Source organism: Vollenhovia emeryi, unplaced genomic scaffold (genome assembly GCF_000949405.1).
Source record: "Vollenhovia emeryi isolate VEMERY1.0 unplaced genomic scaffold, V.emery_V1.0 DF939238.1, whole genome shotgun sequence".
NCBI classification, from domain to species: domain Eukaryota; kingdom Metazoa; phylum Arthropoda; class Insecta; order Hymenoptera; family Formicidae; genus Vollenhovia; species Vollenhovia emeryi.
Window position 1 is genome coordinate 539,328 of NW_011967128.1, and position 17,340 is coordinate 556,667.

The 17,340-nt window shown below is 43.4% G+C and overlaps 2 protein-coding genes across 2 annotated transcripts in view; one reads left to right on the forward strand and one right to left on the reverse strand.

The window, feature by feature from the left end:
• Positions 1–12,789, forward strand: part of LOC105560199 (fat-like cadherin-related tumor suppressor homolog) — a 79,239-nt gene extending 66,450 nt beyond the window's left edge. Inside the window, exons 19-23 of the mRNA XM_012009084.1 lie at positions 19–2,411; positions 2,697–3,030; positions 3,349–3,489; positions 3,920–4,066; positions 9,438–12,789. Of these exons, the coding sequence (XP_011864474.1) occupies positions 19–2,411; positions 2,697–3,030; positions 3,349–3,489; positions 3,920–4,066; positions 9,438–9,991 (3,569 nt within the window). The 3' untranslated portion in view covers positions 9,992–12,789. The remainder of the gene's footprint in view (positions 1–18; positions 2,412–2,696; positions 3,031–3,348; positions 3,490–3,919; positions 4,067–9,437) is intronic.
• Positions 12,790–12,861: 72 nt separating this feature from the next.
• Positions 12,862–16,822, reverse strand: LOC105560195 (heat shock protein 75 kDa, mitochondrial). Its single transcript, XM_012009080.1, has 13 exons — positions 16,593–16,822; positions 16,324–16,416; positions 16,154–16,236; positions 15,849–16,076; positions 15,595–15,758; positions 14,889–14,998; positions 14,727–14,800; positions 14,293–14,639; positions 14,063–14,210; positions 13,873–14,000; positions 13,609–13,796; positions 13,218–13,516; positions 12,862–13,131 (listed from the first exon to the last, which is right to left on the reverse strand). The coding sequence occupies exons 1-13, from the start codon at positions 16,705–16,707 to the stop codon at positions 13,030–13,032; spliced, it is 2,079 nt and encodes a 692-aa protein (XP_011864470.1). The 5' UTR covers positions 16,708–16,822; the 3' UTR covers positions 12,862–13,029.
• Positions 16,823–17,340: the final 518 nt, after the last annotated feature.

A 17,340-nucleotide genomic window follows, 5' to 3' on the forward strand; every position in this document is an offset into this window, starting at 1 on the left:
CCAAGTTCAATAACAGAGTGAAAGACAAGTACGTGCTGCACGTTCGGGTGTTCGACAACGGCAGCCCGCCGTTGTACTCGGACGCGTGGGTTGTGATCAAGGTGATCGAGGAATCGCAGTATCCGCCTGTGATCACGCCCGTCGAGGTAATCGTCAACTCTTACATGGACGAGTACCCGGGCGGCATTATTGGCAAGGTCCACGCGACTGATCAGGATCAGTACGACACGCTTCTCTTCAGTCTGGTGCCATCCCTGTCGATCCCGAGCATCGATCTCTTCCAGATAGACAAGATCGACGGTACGCTGGTGGCCCAGCCTAGACTCGACGTGGGCGAGTATAGGATAAACGTGAGCGTGACGGACGGCAAGTTCCACTCGTACTCCGTCGTGAAAGTGAACGTCGATCTGGTGACCGAGAAGATGCTCGAGAGCTCGGTGATCGTGAGGTTCCGGGAGGTCAGTCCGGAGGATTTCATGCTGAGCCACCGCAAGGGCTTCGTCAGGACCGTTCGAAACGCGATGAACTGCCGGCTGAAAGACATCGTTATTATCAGCGTGCAGCCGTCGACCGACGAGGCGAACCTGATCAAGTCGCGGGCGATTCGCCAGGCGGTGCACAACGACCTCGATCTTCTCTTCGCCGTGAAGAAGGCGGCGAATCCGGCGGGTTCGTCGGGTTTCTACGCGTCGGAGAGCATACGCGAAGCGTTGAACCAGCACGTGGAGGAGCTGGAAGAGTCGACGAAGCTGGTCGTCGAGGAGATCGTCCGGTTTAAGTGCAACAAGGGTTACTGCTTCTACGGCGACTGTCAGGACAAGATCGTTCTCGATCCTACGCACATCACGCCCGTTTCCACTGACGTAATGAGCTTCGTGTCGCCGCGGCACAAACACAAGATGGAGTGCAACTGCAAGGAGGGATACGCCGGAAATCACTGCGAGGTGGTGGTCAACGAGTGCGCCAGGGAACCCTGTCCTCTGTTCAAGGTCTGCGTGCCAGACTCTTCCATTCAAGGATACTCGTGCCAGTGCCCGGAGGGATACGCCGGTCAGACCTGCGACATAGACATCTCCAAGTGTCACGACGAGTCCTGTTACATCCCGCGAAACCCCATATCCTTCAGCGGCAAGAGTTACGCGCGCTACAAGATCGACAAGGCGTTGATACGACAAACGATCGAGGACCGTCTCAGCTTGTCCCTGAGGATCAGGACGATGCAGCCTACCGGCAACCTCATGTACGCGGCCGGCAAGGTGGACTACAACATCTTGGAGATCGTCAACGGCGTGATGCAGTACAAGTTCGATCTGGGCAGCGGCGAGGGGCTGGTCAGGGTGAGCAGCGTGTACGTGAGCGACGGACAGTGGCACGAGATCCAGCTGGAGCGGGAGAGCAACAGCGCCCGGCTGACCGTGGACGGCAAGCACATCGCCCACGGCTCCGCACCCGGGATCAACGACATCCTGAACCTGCAGTCGGACGACCTGTACTTGGGCGCCGAGGTGAGGCAGCATCCGTCGATCATCGGCTTCGAGGACGTGCAACGCGGCTTCGTCGGCTGCATGGACGACGTCAGGATCGCCCGGGTGTCCGTGCCGTTGCACATGAGCGGCGCCAGCAGCGTAGCGATCCTCAAGCGATTCGCCAACGTCGAGTTCAGCTGCGACACGACGACCATCCTGGTGCCGCCGGGCGTCTGCGGCTCGCAGCCCTGCCAGAACGGCGGCACCTGCAAGGACATGGGCAGCGACAGCTACGAGTGCCAGTGCCACAGCCGGTTCGCCGGCCTGGCCTGCGAGATCGACACGGACCCGTGCGCCTCCTCGCCCTGCCTCTACGGCGGTCGTTGCAAGGTCGTGCCGGAGGGCGGCGATTACGTCTGCGAGTGCGTCGGGCCGAGCCTGAGCGGCAAGCGCTGCGAGTTCGGTAGGTACTGCAGTCCGAATCCGTGCAGCCACGGCGGTGTGTGCGAGGAGGGCAACAACGGGCCGATCTGCAAGTGCCAGGGCTTCACCGGCGACCGCTGCGAGACCGACGTCAACGAGTGCGACGCGAGCCCGTGCACGAACGGCGGCACCTGCGTCAACGAGATCGGCACGTACAGATGCATCTGCCCGCCGAACATGACCGGCCTCAACTGCGGCAACCCGGCCTTTTCCACGCCCATCATATCCAGCCACTTCAACATCCCGTGGGAGCACCTAATGTGGATCGGCATCGCGGTGCTGCTCAACGTCCTGCTCATCGTCATATTCGTCACGTTCTGGCGGATCCGGATGAAGCGGACCAGGACGCGCGCCAACAACATCAACAACGAGACGCGCAAGCAGATCGTCCTGAATTCCGCGAGGCCGCACGAGCACGAGTTCAAGCGCAGTTCGAAACTGAGCAATCTCGAAGTCATACAGGTACTACCACTGTTGATTAGACCTACGATCCTCGTCGGGTCTACTGTTTAAAAGCATGAACTTCGGGGGTCAACGTACGTTTATTCGAAGGCATTATTTCAATATCCACGAGAATAATGCCTTCAGTTCTTTGTGGGTATATCAATCGCTATTTAGCAATCGACATTAATGCTGTTTTATTTTTCGTTTGCGATCGTTCGGTTTGCCGACACGCGGCGCACTCCTTCCCGTGTCCTCGATGGCGATCCCGTCTTAAGGTCTACGTGTGATTCTTCTTTTTTGCAGAGAGAACCTCCCCAATGCCCTCCCAGACCCGCCTCCTACACCCCGAGCTCGAACAACGAGCCCGCGACGTACGGTAACTCGGCGGCGGTGGCTCTGAATAATCTGGACACCCTGCGCAGCTACGGCAGCGCGGGCGACGAGCTAGAGAACTTCCCGCCGGATTACCTGCGGAATCTGAACCGCAGCACTCCCGTACCACCCCCGTCCCTGACCCTCGCTAATCCGGTCGGCGGAAACGCAACTGGCAGCGACACGGACAGTCTACACAAGCCCACCTGGCAGGAGCAGATGCAGCTGGCCTCCTTCATAACGGACACCACCAAGATCAAGAACGGTGAGTGGTTCACGTCCGCGTCAGTGAGAGAACCACCCTCCCCCGGCTCTCCGCCCGGTAGCTTCTTACTTTTAATTTCGCTTGTGGCATGCGATCGTAAAGGGGTGGAGCGGTAGGCGCCTCCCCCGTTCTCATCATCTTCTTGACGAAACTTTTCCCTCAATTTTTCTCGCTCTCTTACTCGCGACTGTCTCCCCCCTCCCTCTCTCTCTTTTTCTCTTTCTCCGACTGTTTCCTGTTCCCTTGTGATCTCTCCGTTATTGGCGTAGCCGATTGTTCTATTAACACCGGCGTGTTTCGTGTTGTGTGCACTAACAGACCTGAAACGAGCGAGCCCAGTGGTACCAGAGCTGACCACTGGAGGACTTCTACTAAACTCTTCTCGACGGACACCTCACGCGGTTGGGTCCTCCGTCGCCTCCGTCACGTCCATCGAGGATGATCCTCGCATCGTCGGCGGTAAGTCGTGACAGCCCCGCTCGTACGGCTCGAAATACAGAGTGTCCTGCGAATCGCCTGTCGTCTCTTAATTAGAGATGCCCAACCTGTTGGATCCTGCGGGCGTGTGTGAGATAAGAAAATTTATACGCCGCAAAATTTAAAGACGTATCGGTATAAAATAAATAACCGTGAGAAACGGTAAATGACACGGTTGTCGAGTAAAATTTTGCGATTTCACCAGAAGCTGCCGTAGCCGAAGATGCGCGATTTCAGGATATTCGGTATACATCTTTGGGTCTTTGCTTCCACTTCGCTTGCACTGTCTGTCTCCAATCGAGTGCTACCACTTGCCCACGCACCATCTCTGCCTTTCACTTCTCTGCACAGCACTACGCTGGCATCGCATGTAGCGTGTCGGAGTACAGTCGTTGTTTTGCAATGCTTTTAGGGTATCACTGGGACTGCTCAGACTGGGTCAGGCCGAGTCAGAATCCCTTGCCCAATATCACGGAGGTACCCGGCAGCGAGGTCCCAGACTCGTCCAGTTTCCATAGCAATGAGAGTAATGAGTCCAATACTCACCAATTGCCAATGAGTAAGTATAGAGGTGCATGCACACTGATCTCTCACCTCTCCCTGCACCAGCATGACTAGTGTGACGTTTCATTCATTTTGTTAACACAATTGTAATATATTTTGTATAACTTTACGTCATAATGTTTTATACTCGATAGAAAACTTGTTAGATTATCACAATAGCTTTCTTTAACACACATCTCCTCTAATAAAGAATCAAGTGTCAATTCTGTTGTGTTCCTTGCTTTGGTGTATACGGTAGTTCCCCGGCCGTAGGAGAATATCAGTATACGTACATAAACGGTGGTTATCAGTTTGTACAGTTCTTTATTAACACGTTCGTTACTTAGCTTCAGAATAGAACTGGGAACACAGAATATATAATATATAAAGATAGGTGTATGACGCCGCAGCGCCTTTTGACGCACGCGCACTGGAGCGCTTATGTTTAGGTCTTATTCGCATGGCTACATAACATTTTCCTTCCTTCTCAAAGTTTGGAAACCTAATATCTTATGGATAAACATATAATAATAAACTTATAGATAATCTTATACATAATATCTTATGGATAAACATATAATAATAAACTTATAGATAATCTTATAATATCTTGTGGATAAACATATAATAATAAACTTATAGATTTAATTTCGACGGCGGTTTTACAATCCTGCCTGAGCGGGTTGTTACTGACATATCAACTTTGTCCTTCTCCGGCGATTCTATTTGTTTCCTCCTAGCCATATTAATGGGTGAGCGCATTTCTACATTGTTGTCATCCAGTCTCTTACCCACTAGTTCTTTATTTGCCGTAGAGTCTACCCTAACATTGGTAGTTGTAGTATCTATTGGACTACTTGCCTCTTTAGTCTTAATATCTATCGGTTCCGGAACCAAATATTGAGTACTTGTACTATCCATGTGAGTTACACCACTGTTTTTGTTATTTGCGTCAGTTATGCCAGTACTCAGTCCCACCTTATTTGCACGTAAGTCGTTAGCATGCACCAATTTTACTCCTTCAGCTACTTGGACTAAATAAGTACAATAACTAAGTACTCGTATGATTGTACCTCGTTGCCATATTTTGGACTGAATATTCTTAACAAATACCGATTGGTTTACAACATACAGTTGTGTGTTTCCTTTAGCCTGACACTGATTCTTGAATTGTTGTTTGCCACAGGATGGTTTAATCAGGTCAAACCTAGTTCTTGGTCGCATTTTAAAGAAACCTTGCGCAGGGGATATCCCCGATATACTGGATGGTGTGACCCTGTAAGTGAACAGCCAACTAAACAAACTAGAGAGTATCACTTCTTTACTCAATATCTTTCCCCGCTCACTTGACAAAATTTTATCCAGCCCCTTTTTTACTGTTTGTACCCCGCGCTCTACCATACCATTACTCTGCGGATGATACGGCGGTGATTTGATTGGTGTGATACCATTGGCTTGGCAAAATGAAATAAATTCTATAGAATTGAAAGGTGGACCATTGTCTGAAACTAGTTCTATTGGTAATCCAAAAACAGAGAAAATTTCTTTTAATTTTAGTATCGTCTCTGTTGCATTTGTTCGTTCGGTCATTATTTTAACCTCCACCCATTTAGATCGACTGTCAACCAAAATAAAAAAAGTATACCCGTATTTATGAAAGAAATCAATATGAACTCTGTGAAAATTAGTAGTAGCTATGGGCCATGAGACCAGAGCACTAGTGTTCGAAAAGTTCCGCCTTCGTTGACAAACTTCACATGCTGAAATGAACTTTTCAATTGCGTCATCTATCCCCGGCCACCAACAATACGCTCGCATAAGCATTTTCGTTCGAACTATTCCCCCATGCTGTTCATGAAACAAATTCAAGACTTTACTTCTTAACGCTGTTGGAATTACAACCTTCGTACCCACTAATAGACAATTACCTTCTACCGAGAGCTCATGACGTTTTTGATGATACGCTTTGAGGTTTTGGTCAGCAATCTCCTTTGGCCATCCTATCAGCGTTAGTTCGACGGCTTTGGCGAGTATTGTGTCCTTCCTAGTTGCGGTTGCAATTTCGTCTGCATCGAGCGGTATACAATTAGTTGAACTAAATGAATACAAAAACCCTGCGACTTCTGTTCCTGACGGTAACGGTAACCTAGACAGCCCGTCTGCATTTGCGACCATTTTACTCGGTTTATACTCTATTTCATAATCATATGCCGTTAGAGCTAAAGCCCAGCGAGTAATACGTGCGGCTGCCGTCACTGGAATGCCTTTATTTCGACCAAAAATAAACTGTAAAGGTTGATGATCCGTCTGTAATGTAAACTTTCGACCGTAAATATATTTATGAAATTTTTTTAATGCCACAATAAGTGCCAATGCTTCTCTTTCTAGATTTGAATAACGCTGTTCCGTCGTAGATAATGTACTCGATGTAAATAAAACAGGTCGTAAGTCGTTCCCGATTTTGTGGCTTAAGACCGCTCCCACTCCATATCCACTAGAGTCACACGTAACGTAAACAGGTAACCTCGGGTCGAAATGTATAAGTACGGAATCAGAGGTAAGCAGCTTTTTACTAGTCTGAAAAGTCTGTTCGTGTTCCTCCGTCCATTTAAAGTCTACTCCTGACTTACAAAGGTTGTATAGTGGTTTAAGTTTAGCTGATAACATGGGGATAAATTTTCCATAATAATTCAATAACCCTAAATATGATTTCAGCTGCGTAATATTTTGTGGTGATGGGGCTTTGCGAATACTTTCCACTTTATGCTCCAATGGATGGGCTCCTTTCGAGTCGATCCTGTGTCCTAGAAATTCGACGCTTTCTTTATAAAATTTACATTTAGTTTTATTAACTTTGACGTTGTACTGATATAGTCGTTCCAAGACCGCTAAGCCATTTTTGTGGCATTCTAACAACGATGACCCGTAAATTAAAATGTCATCTAGATAACACTTGACTTGTGGTATACCCGCCAGGATCATTTCCATACATGATTGAAAGATACCCGGTGCTGAGCTCACCCCATACGTAAGACGATTGTATCGAAATAGACCCATGTGTGTGTTAATGGTAAACAGTTCACGTGAATCATCGCCAATCTGTAGTTGTTGGTATGCACCTTGCAAATCTATTACGCTAAAAAATTTGCTCCCCCCCAGACACGCAAAAATATCCTCCGGCAATGGTAACACACAGTGGTCTCTATCGATTACCCTGTTCAAGGTCTTCTTAAAATCTACACATATTCGAATGTCCGAATTATTTTTCTTAGGTACCACCACAATGGGACTAGCCCACCTACTATGCGCGACTTTTGTTAGGATTCCCGATTGAACCATCCTTGTTACTTCTTCTTCTACTCTTGACTTTACCGCATATGGCATGCTGTATGCTCTATGGAATATTGGTTTGGCATTGTCTTTAAGTTTAATTTCAGCTTTGAAATGTTGAATTACTGAATTAGGTTCCTCGTCAAAAATCCGCTGAAATTTACTTTTGATTTCACCCAACAATCCTTTGACAATCTCTGATTCCTGTGTGCCTATACTGCTCAATTTACACTGCTCGACGACCATTTTAGTGTCCACGACCTGTTTCCAATGTGGATTAAGAATATTCAGCCAATTCCTACCTAGTAGTGGTGTAAATCTAGACTTACTATCTAATATCACTAACGGTAAGGCAAATACTTTCTTTTGATATCTTACAGAAACAGATATTTGACCGACAATATTGACTTGTTCGCCTGTGACTACTCGCAATTGAAAAGTAACCGGTTCTACGCGTATTTTCGGAAACCATTTCTTATAATCATTTATGTGAATGACTGACTTACATGCGCCCGAATCGACTTCCATTATAATGAATTTGTTCTCCACTGGCAATTGAATACGTAAACTTTCATTACCTTTGCAACGCCTTAACGTATTTAGGAAATACATCTCCCCCGATTCCTTCAACCAGCCTAACTCTGACGGGTTATTTACATCTGTACCTGGCTCCTCTTGACTAGCCTCTTCCGCTGCTACTTCGTTAATTTTATTCTTGCATAGCGCTGATTTTGCTGTATGTCCCTTCTGGTTGCATGAGAAACATTTCCAGTTGATGGCCGGGCACTTATTGTTATCCCAGTGAACTCTGAGGCATCTTCCGCATTTTGTCTTGCCTGGGCTGCTTGAAGGATGATCTGCTCTGCTGGCTTGTCCGGACTGACTGGATGTGGCTCTATTTTGCGATGATGACTGGCCGGCCTTCTTGCTTCGGCTGTACTTTGAGACGCTTACTTTATTGACAGACGTAGCGTCGGTGCCCATGACTTTAATTTGACCCTCTGCCATCTCCATACTTGTAGCAATTTGAAACGCTCGTTCATAGGTCAGATTATCTTCTGTTAGCAGTTTCCGTTGAATATTTTCTGCACGGATACCACATACTAGTTTGTCGCGTAAGGCCTCGTTCAAGAATGTACCAAAGGCACAATGTTTAGCCAAGTTCTTGAGTCGAGCTACATATGACTTGATGTCCTCATTAGATTCTTGCGCTGCCGAGTAAAACTTATACCGTTCCGCTATCACTAACCTTCTAGGACTGTAGTGATTTTCTAACTCCGTGCGAAGGCGTTCAAATGTCAATGTACTCGGCAGGGTAGGCGCTAACAAATCTTTAAGCACTCCGTATGCCTCACCTCCTATTAAGGTTAGCAACAGGGATACTTTTTTGTCAGCTACCACCTCATTACACGCAAACAACATCTCTATACGTTCCATATATGACGTAATATCCGTCTCTCTTGGATTAAACGCTTCAATGGACCCAATGAGCGCCATGACGAGAATACTAATTATCCAGTATTTTCCCGAGCGTAGGCTCGAAGACTCGTCGCCAATGTTGTGTTCCTTGCTTTGGTGTATACGGTAGTTCCCCGGCCGTAGGAGAATATCAGTATACGTACATAAACGGTGGTTATCAGTTTGTACAGTTCTTTATTAACACGTTCGTTACTTAGCTTCAGAATAGAACTGGGAACACAGAATATATAATATATAAAGATAGGTGTATGACGCCGCAGCGCCTTTTGACGCACGCGCACTGGAGCGCTTATGTTTAGGTCTTATTCGCATGGCTACATAACAAATTCATAGAATCAAGTAAAATATTTAATGCCGTCTTAACGTTGCAACATGACAAAGGAATAAACTTGAACGAATCAATACCATAACTAACACCACGTCAGTGTTTACGCATGGCGAGAAATATTGTCATATGTACGTTTTTCGTACCGGTTTCTCACTTCACTAACAACGTTAATTACAACAGTCAAGACTTTCTTACGACGCATAATGTGGTACCGTACGAAAGAAATGTAACGTTTGCAATTCTGTTGTAGTGCACGGTCCGATAGATCCAACGAGGGACATCGAGACCCTGAACGAAGATCAAGAATCGGAATACGTCGGCGATTCCGAGTGCGGGACCGAGTTCTCGGAGCAGTATCATTGCGCGGAGACGCAGCGTCTGAACCCCCTCGACAGCGGCGGTGAGGGGGAGTACAAGTACAAGAGCTCCGAGAGCTATCTGCGCCACCCGAACTCGTACCTGCCCCACTACAACATTCACACCGACACGGAGAACGAGACGAACCCGCTCAACGGCCGTCTCAGCACCCTCGAGTCCGACGAGGAGGAAGAAGACGACGTAGTGCCTTATGGTTTCCCGAGCACCCGCCGTAACCGGTGCCACAAGGTGATCGAGGAGGACGAGATCGGCTCCGTCATCACCACGCTGGAGGAGAGGAACTCGCTGTTGGGCGGCGCGACCAGCAACAGCGATCTCTCCACGAATCTGTGCGAGATCGACGACTCCGAGTACGAGATCGCGGATCAGAAGAGCAACGGGCGCCTGTGGCTATCAGGGAACGGCATCACGCAGACCTCAGTGTGACGAATGGCGGTGCCGAAGCACGCGAATAGACTGGATCGCGCGAGAGCGCGTTTCTCCGCGCTTCTACGACCGAGACACGCGGATCATGTCTGTGAATATGCAATTTTGTACATAGAGTGTTATATCGTCGTAGACAAGTAAGACAGTCTGTACAGGCAGCTATGAAGTAAGGAACCCTTTTGTGCGAGAGCCACCGGCGCGTCCTGGACGCACGCCGCGCGTATACGACGTATACCGTCGCGGAGATGCATCGCGCCTCAAATCTCCTCCTTGCATAGGTAGAGTTCAAGCATTAGCGTACTTAATCCTGCAAACTGAATACGCGGATAGTTATATGTCCTACAACTGCAAGCAGCGCGTACGTCGCGTCGTAATCGGAATCGATGAAAACAATTCAGAGAGCTTCCGTTTTATTTATTTTATTATCGGATGCATCATATATATTTTGTTGTAGTAATATATAGAGTCTGAAATACATAGATTGAATTTTATGGCTTGGCGGTAGAACATTTGAACATGTAACATTCGTATATTTTCTACCACCAGACCATATTTCCTCTTCTAATTGCAAGATATTGATACGCCGTGGAAATTATTTGTTTAATCAGCAAGAAAAATGCACAATTGCTTACTAGGTAACGCCACCACGCTGCACGCATTCTTGATATTTTATTTTGACAACAGTTGGAAAAATATTCCTTTTAACTCTACCAAGGAGACGAGATTTATTAGAGAGAAATAGATTGTGGCAACTACGAGTACACGTACATGCGTAAGAAATTATCTTGATTAAGGGAGGGAGAATTCATTAACTCGAGAAAAGTAAAGCTAATCACGACCGTGTCGTCAGACCAATGACTATTGTTTAATGACCTATCGTTTAAATTTAACGTGTTAATCCAACAACTATAATTCCAGTGCAAAAGATACATAGGTACATTTATGTATTTTTACTATTTGCTAACTGACTTTATTTTGGTTACGTATAAATGAACCGACGGACTACTTAATAATGCATAACGTTAAGTAAAAAAAAGTAGCGGATTATCGTGTAAGTAAATGGACTCTAGTGAAAAAGAACAGCCTCCTCCGCGTTACGGAGAGCGACATGTGCGCGACTGTGCACGTGTTTATTGCACAGGTTAAATAGTTAAAAAAAATATATGAAATATTTTTACTGTGATGATAATAATGTTTATACGATGATCAAATAACTATGACTTGTATCATAATAATTGCAATGTTAATTACCCAACGTTTTATAACAAATTTAAGAAAAGAACAACATGAAGAGCGATGGAAGGGGCGACACGTCCTCCTCCGTGTATACGTAAGCTAAGTCAACGTTCCGTTTATTTAACATTCTTTTCCTCTTATCTCTTTATTCGTCAGCCACCATCAGTACGACCGATAAATCTGCATACATGGTGCTATTTACATTCACGCTTTATCGTCTATCTACTCTTTAATAAGACTGCTCAGCGGCGCGAGGTAATTCACCACGTCGCGCCCTTTACCAATCTGCCATTCGCATCTCATGTATTCTTCATCATAGGAGACTCCATAATGTATAATGGAATACTTTTTAAAACTGCCAATTAATTCTTAATGCCATATAAGCAATGCATTTCCTTCGATTGATTTACATAACGGAGATAGAAGAAGATCGAGGAACAATCTATTACGCATCTAAGGTTTTTTTACTCATTGTCACTTCCATTTAGGATACTTTTCATTAATGGATATTGTAATTATGGCAGCTTATTTGGGTGAGGTATACACGTTCTTTTATACACGTAGAATTTTGTTGAGAAATTCGACTTTATGTTCCTGTTCTGTAAAGGATGCCAGCTATCCTGCTCGTGTTTGGTAGGATACATTAGCGAATCATATTAATAATAATGCTAAACAGGGTGATTTTTATGTTGACCAAGAGTAAAAGCATCGTCTCTCGTCCTCGTATAAGTTAAAATCGGCTGTGCTTCTACTTTCTGAAATTTTAGAGGGTCATGCGATACAATTTTTGTAATGATTTTATATTAAAATCATATGAAATGAGACAAAAGGAGAACGGTATTGATTCTGCCGGTTGCAAATTCGATAAAAATGATGAGCGATATAAAATTTCAGTCAGTAACATGAAGCACGGTAAATATTATATAACATATATTTAGATTAGTTTTATTTAAAAAAAAACGAACGATGAAGCACACATTGGTCAAAGACTGTAAAGTAGAAGATATGGATGTCACGGCGGATTTTTTATAAATAGTATATGAATCACTTAGTGATCTCACAAAAATCACGAAAATCCGTTTTTTTTTAATTTTCCAACTAATAAATTGATAATATAAAAAGTGATTATTATTAATTTCTTTTCATAGTTACGTAGTACGGAATTGAAAGCATATATGGTTTGTACATATAATTTTCAGTAAATTATTTATTGCTCCAGGCCTACTTACTCGCGAGTTATGTTCTCGAAAAATTAAGAGTGAGGAATAAATAATTTTATGCAATATTTACACACGTTATGGTAAAATAATTTTATAAAATTACTTATTGCTCCCTGTTTCAACAGTTTGAGTGTATAACGTTCGAAACCATAAACTATGAAAACAAAAACGTGGGAAACATGGGTACAATTTCTAAATTCGCCACATCTAGCCCTGCTAATAGAATACATATCGATATCATGAAATCTTTTAAGAAAATGAGGAACTTGACTTGTTATTATTGTAAGGCTATAATTAATTTGTACAAGATCAACCTATTGTAATAAAGAAACCAATCTTGCCTACAATAAGTTATACCCTTTTATCCGCAATTATCGATATTCTTATTGAATAATAAACTAGACAATTTGTTGGTTTTTTTTATACGGCACTTTGGGACATTTAATGTTCTATGATATGGAACTCGAGAACAAAATATTATCTACATGTATATATATATATATATAAAAGAGAATATCCTTTTATTTCTAAATCATAGAACAATATCGAGTTGTTCATATCGATAATCCATTTCTCTATATCTTAATATTTTTGCAATGCCAAGGTGAGTAATTCATTCATTGGTGCCAATAATATGCGCGGATCTTCAATAAGACCAGCTCCAACCATTGCACCGGCAAACAACTGGAATGGTAAAAATAATTTTTGTGACAACGAAAGATAAACATAAGAGTATTCGAATGTTTTTTATTTTTCTTATTGAAACGTACCTGTTTTATCAGACGGTCAGCTAATTCGGTATCCGTAGTCGTTACCTTGCATAACTTTTTGATGAGAGGATGATTTGGATTTATCTCGAAGCGCGGTTGAAGCATGGAGTATCGCATCTCTTCGCTCATTTGATGGCTCTGCATACGAATAAAGTGCCTCGCACTCGCCATATCCTGAACGGTTACAACGCAAGGATGCGATTCTAAACGATTCGTCATTTTAACGTCGTACGCCTTTTTGTCCAGAATCTTCTTCATGTAGTTCACAAGATTATCCAGTTCATCCTTATTTATGATACCTATACAAAAAAAAATGGGATACAAGAGTATTCAGCAAAGGCACTGCAAGAATTACTGTAGGTTACAAATATGTAAGATGTTTATTGCGTACCTAAATTTTCTGGCTTGTTCGCTTCCGTATCATCCCGCATTTCCTTCTCCACAGACGTCAAAAAGTTCGATTTATACTGTTTCAAGTGCATCAATACTAATTCATCGTATGGTTCATAGCAGAAGAGCACTTCAATATTTCGTTTTTTCAAAGATTCATAATACGGCGACTGCTCGGCTAGAGTTCGGCTGTAACGTAAATCACAACTCTTGCAGATCGTCGGTTAACGTTAACGCGAGTTCTTCAAATTATATTTTACTGTACCTAGGTGCCGACAAATAATATATATCCTTTTGATCTTTTGCTAAACGGCTGCAGTATTGCGGCACGCTGACCAATTCCCCTGGAGCGGCAGCTGAAGATTCAAATCGCAGAAGCTTGCCAATATCTTCCTACAAAATAATTAATGGATCAATATATTTTATGGACACTTATATGGAATGTAATCAATTACCTTTTCCGACTGATCCGAACTAGTTATAATGCCCTCTTTTAAAAATAAACCGTAAGCTTTGTAAAATTCATTGTAGTCTTCCGGCTGCTTCGTAGATCGCTCGTGTAGGAATTTTAGTATACGCGCAGTCAACACGTTTCGTAATTTTCTATCAAAATATGATACGAATTATACATTTCAATAATTTTGTACAATTGTAAACAATACAAATGCCAAATATCAATACTTACCCAATCAATGTACTATTTTGTAGTAGTTCGCGGCTCAAATTCAGTGGTATATCTTCCGAGTCGACCACGCCTTTAATGAAACGCAACCATTTCGGTAAGATATTCTCCGCTTTGCTTTTAATTAGAATCTTCCGGTTGTAGAGCGACACTCCACTAGTAGTGTCCCTTGCCAGATCGAACAACCCGGGCTTTTCCTCTGGGAAATATAATAGAGCCTTGATACTCAACGGCACATCCGTCGAATAATGTAGTACAAATCGTGGCGAATCAATACAATTTCCTACGAATCGATAAAATTCCGCGTGTTGCAGCGGCGTGACATCTTTCGGGTCAAACATCCACAACGGCTGTGAAAGAGAAACATCTTCTTTAATTACAGTAAATCAGAAATATGCAGAAGGTAAGATTTGTGAGAGATATAATTGATGTGATACCTGGATTGTATTGGTTCTCTTTCCATTCACAAAAATGGGACTGCCAACGAAGTTACTGTACTTGTTAATAACACCTGAATGAGTTAATTATAGTTTTAATAAATATATATATTGAAACGATACGAATGTGTGTGCATATTCTTATCACGACTATTTACTTACGATTAATAGTATCTTCGTCACTGAACTCTCGGCTATCCGGTTTCAAATGTATAACGATTTTCGTGCCTGGCTGCACACCATCCGCGTTTGAAATCTCAAATGTGCCTGATCTACACGTGAAAATATTGTTTACAGTGTTGCATACTCTGATAGTATACCCACACAGCACAGAAAGATTGCAGAAATGTTACATTGCAAGATTGCAATATTGCAGCAACGTTGAAATGTCCGCCCTCAGAGAGATTGCAGTGCAACATTATAGCAATGTTGCAGTGCAATATTTTTGGAATAATTTGTTGTTGTTGTACATAAGCAGAGAATTTACTAATTACATATGCATCCGGGCCTTTTTCAATACACAGCAAGCTATTGCGAAGCAACCTAAGGAGATTGTCGCTTCGCAATAGATGGAGATTGCGAGCAACACCGCACTGATCAAGTACTTAATAATTCGCGCATTACTGGTATCAACGAAAATAACATTATAAAATTCTCGTAATTAGAAAAATTTTTTTAATAGAAAATATAGTATTTTCATTATTTTTGAAACATTGCTGCAATATTGCTATCGAAAGTTTGCAATTTTATATCCCTGCAATGTCTGCAAGATTGCACTGCAATCTGCAATGTAACTGCAACCATCTGTGCTGTATGGGTAATAGCATTAATTATGTGGAGAACCATAAGTACTCTTCTCGATACTTACCCGTCTGAAGTCCAGCACAGACCTTCCGCGTCTACCGCAAACGACTTTGTGAACACTTCTACCTTATCAGCGACCATGAAGGCACTATAAAATCCAACTCCAAACTGTCCGATAATTTTGGAAGTGTCACTGGAACTTTGTTCCTTCAATTTTTCTAGAAATGCCTAAAAATATGCACGTATAGAAATATTATACAAACAGACTTTCCTCTATTTCATGAAATAAGAAAAATACCTGAGCTCGATGGTACTTGCCTTGGAGCCAGATCGAGCTATAGTTCCCAAATTGGATATCAGTTCCTCTCTAGTCATTCCCACGCCGGTATCTTGGATTGTCAGAGTACGACTTTGTTTGTCAGTGCCGATGTGTATCTCCAGACTTCTGTCGCCAGCCGCTTGTGCGACTCCATTGTCGCCTAGACGTAGGTAGCGCAATTTCTCCAGTGCGTCGCTGGCGTTTGAAACAAGCTCGCGTACAAATACCTAGCGGATAAATAAACCGATGTGACCACTGTTTAAACAATTGTTTCCAAGAGGAGAGGAAATTTATATTCAATTACCTCCTTGTCTGAATATAAAGACTTTGCAACGATTTGCAGTAACATTTGCGTCTCCGACTGAAACTCATGCTTGGCACTCTCGCCTGCAGACGAAACATTCCATCTACTATTATACTTTTCCAGACAATAATATTCGATATAATCGTTTTAATTACAACTGAATATATTACCTGTTGCTTTCTCTGTGTCTTTTATAATATTATGGTACTCGGTAGCTTGAACTTCTGGTTGAGATGACCAATGTCGTACATGATTGTAGATGACTGTAAGATTGAAAATATTTAGACATTCATTGGCATTGAATGGAAGACACTTCGGAAAATGTATTGCATGAGAAAGCAGATTCACAGAAAAATTATAAAACAAAAAGTGCAACAGTGTGCAATGTACAAAAGTGAAATGTTTGGTCGCGAAAAATCAGATAACAGGCCTGACAAACCTGGTAGTCGTTGGCATTGTGACTGTACTAACTTCTCTTGCAAATTCCTGTTTAACGATCTCGAGAGAGATCTTCCTAATCTAATAGCGTGCTTGATCCTGAAGGCAGCAGCCATTTTCGGATATATACACGTGCACTAGTATACACGAACACGTCTCGCACAAGTTACCCGTGAAGTTGCATCACAGCGACACAGGGTCTGTTCTTTATTGCTGCACCCCTGAACTAGTGCACACTGGTGCAATGAGTTGGAATGAAAGATAATCTATTTGTTTCATTTTAACTTATTGCACTATAATAGTTCAGTAGTGCAGTAATAAAGAATAGGCCTACATTCAGAGTGTGCGCAATGTATCCAATCCAAGCAGTGCACTAGTTGCTCTTTTTGTAATTTTACTCTGCACTTAAAAAGAAATAAAGTGTCAGAGGCCGGTATTCGGTGATGGTGGACAGAGAGAAGCCTGAGAGATGTCACGGCCCCGTTTTTCGTGATACGCGAATGCGATACGCCCTCTGTGGACATTGAAAACGTGGACATTGAACTACGTAGCCAATTTGCACATTTTGCTAAGGTGGGTAACGCAGATTTGCGAAATTTTGGTTGCGTTTCGTGCTATAATCAGGTCCTGTGCGATGCTCTTGTACTTAAGATTATTTTAAGTACAAGATCATTGCATGGGATCTAACCATAGCGCGGGACGGGGCTAAAATTGTGCAAATCTGCGTTACCCACTTAGCAAAATGTGCA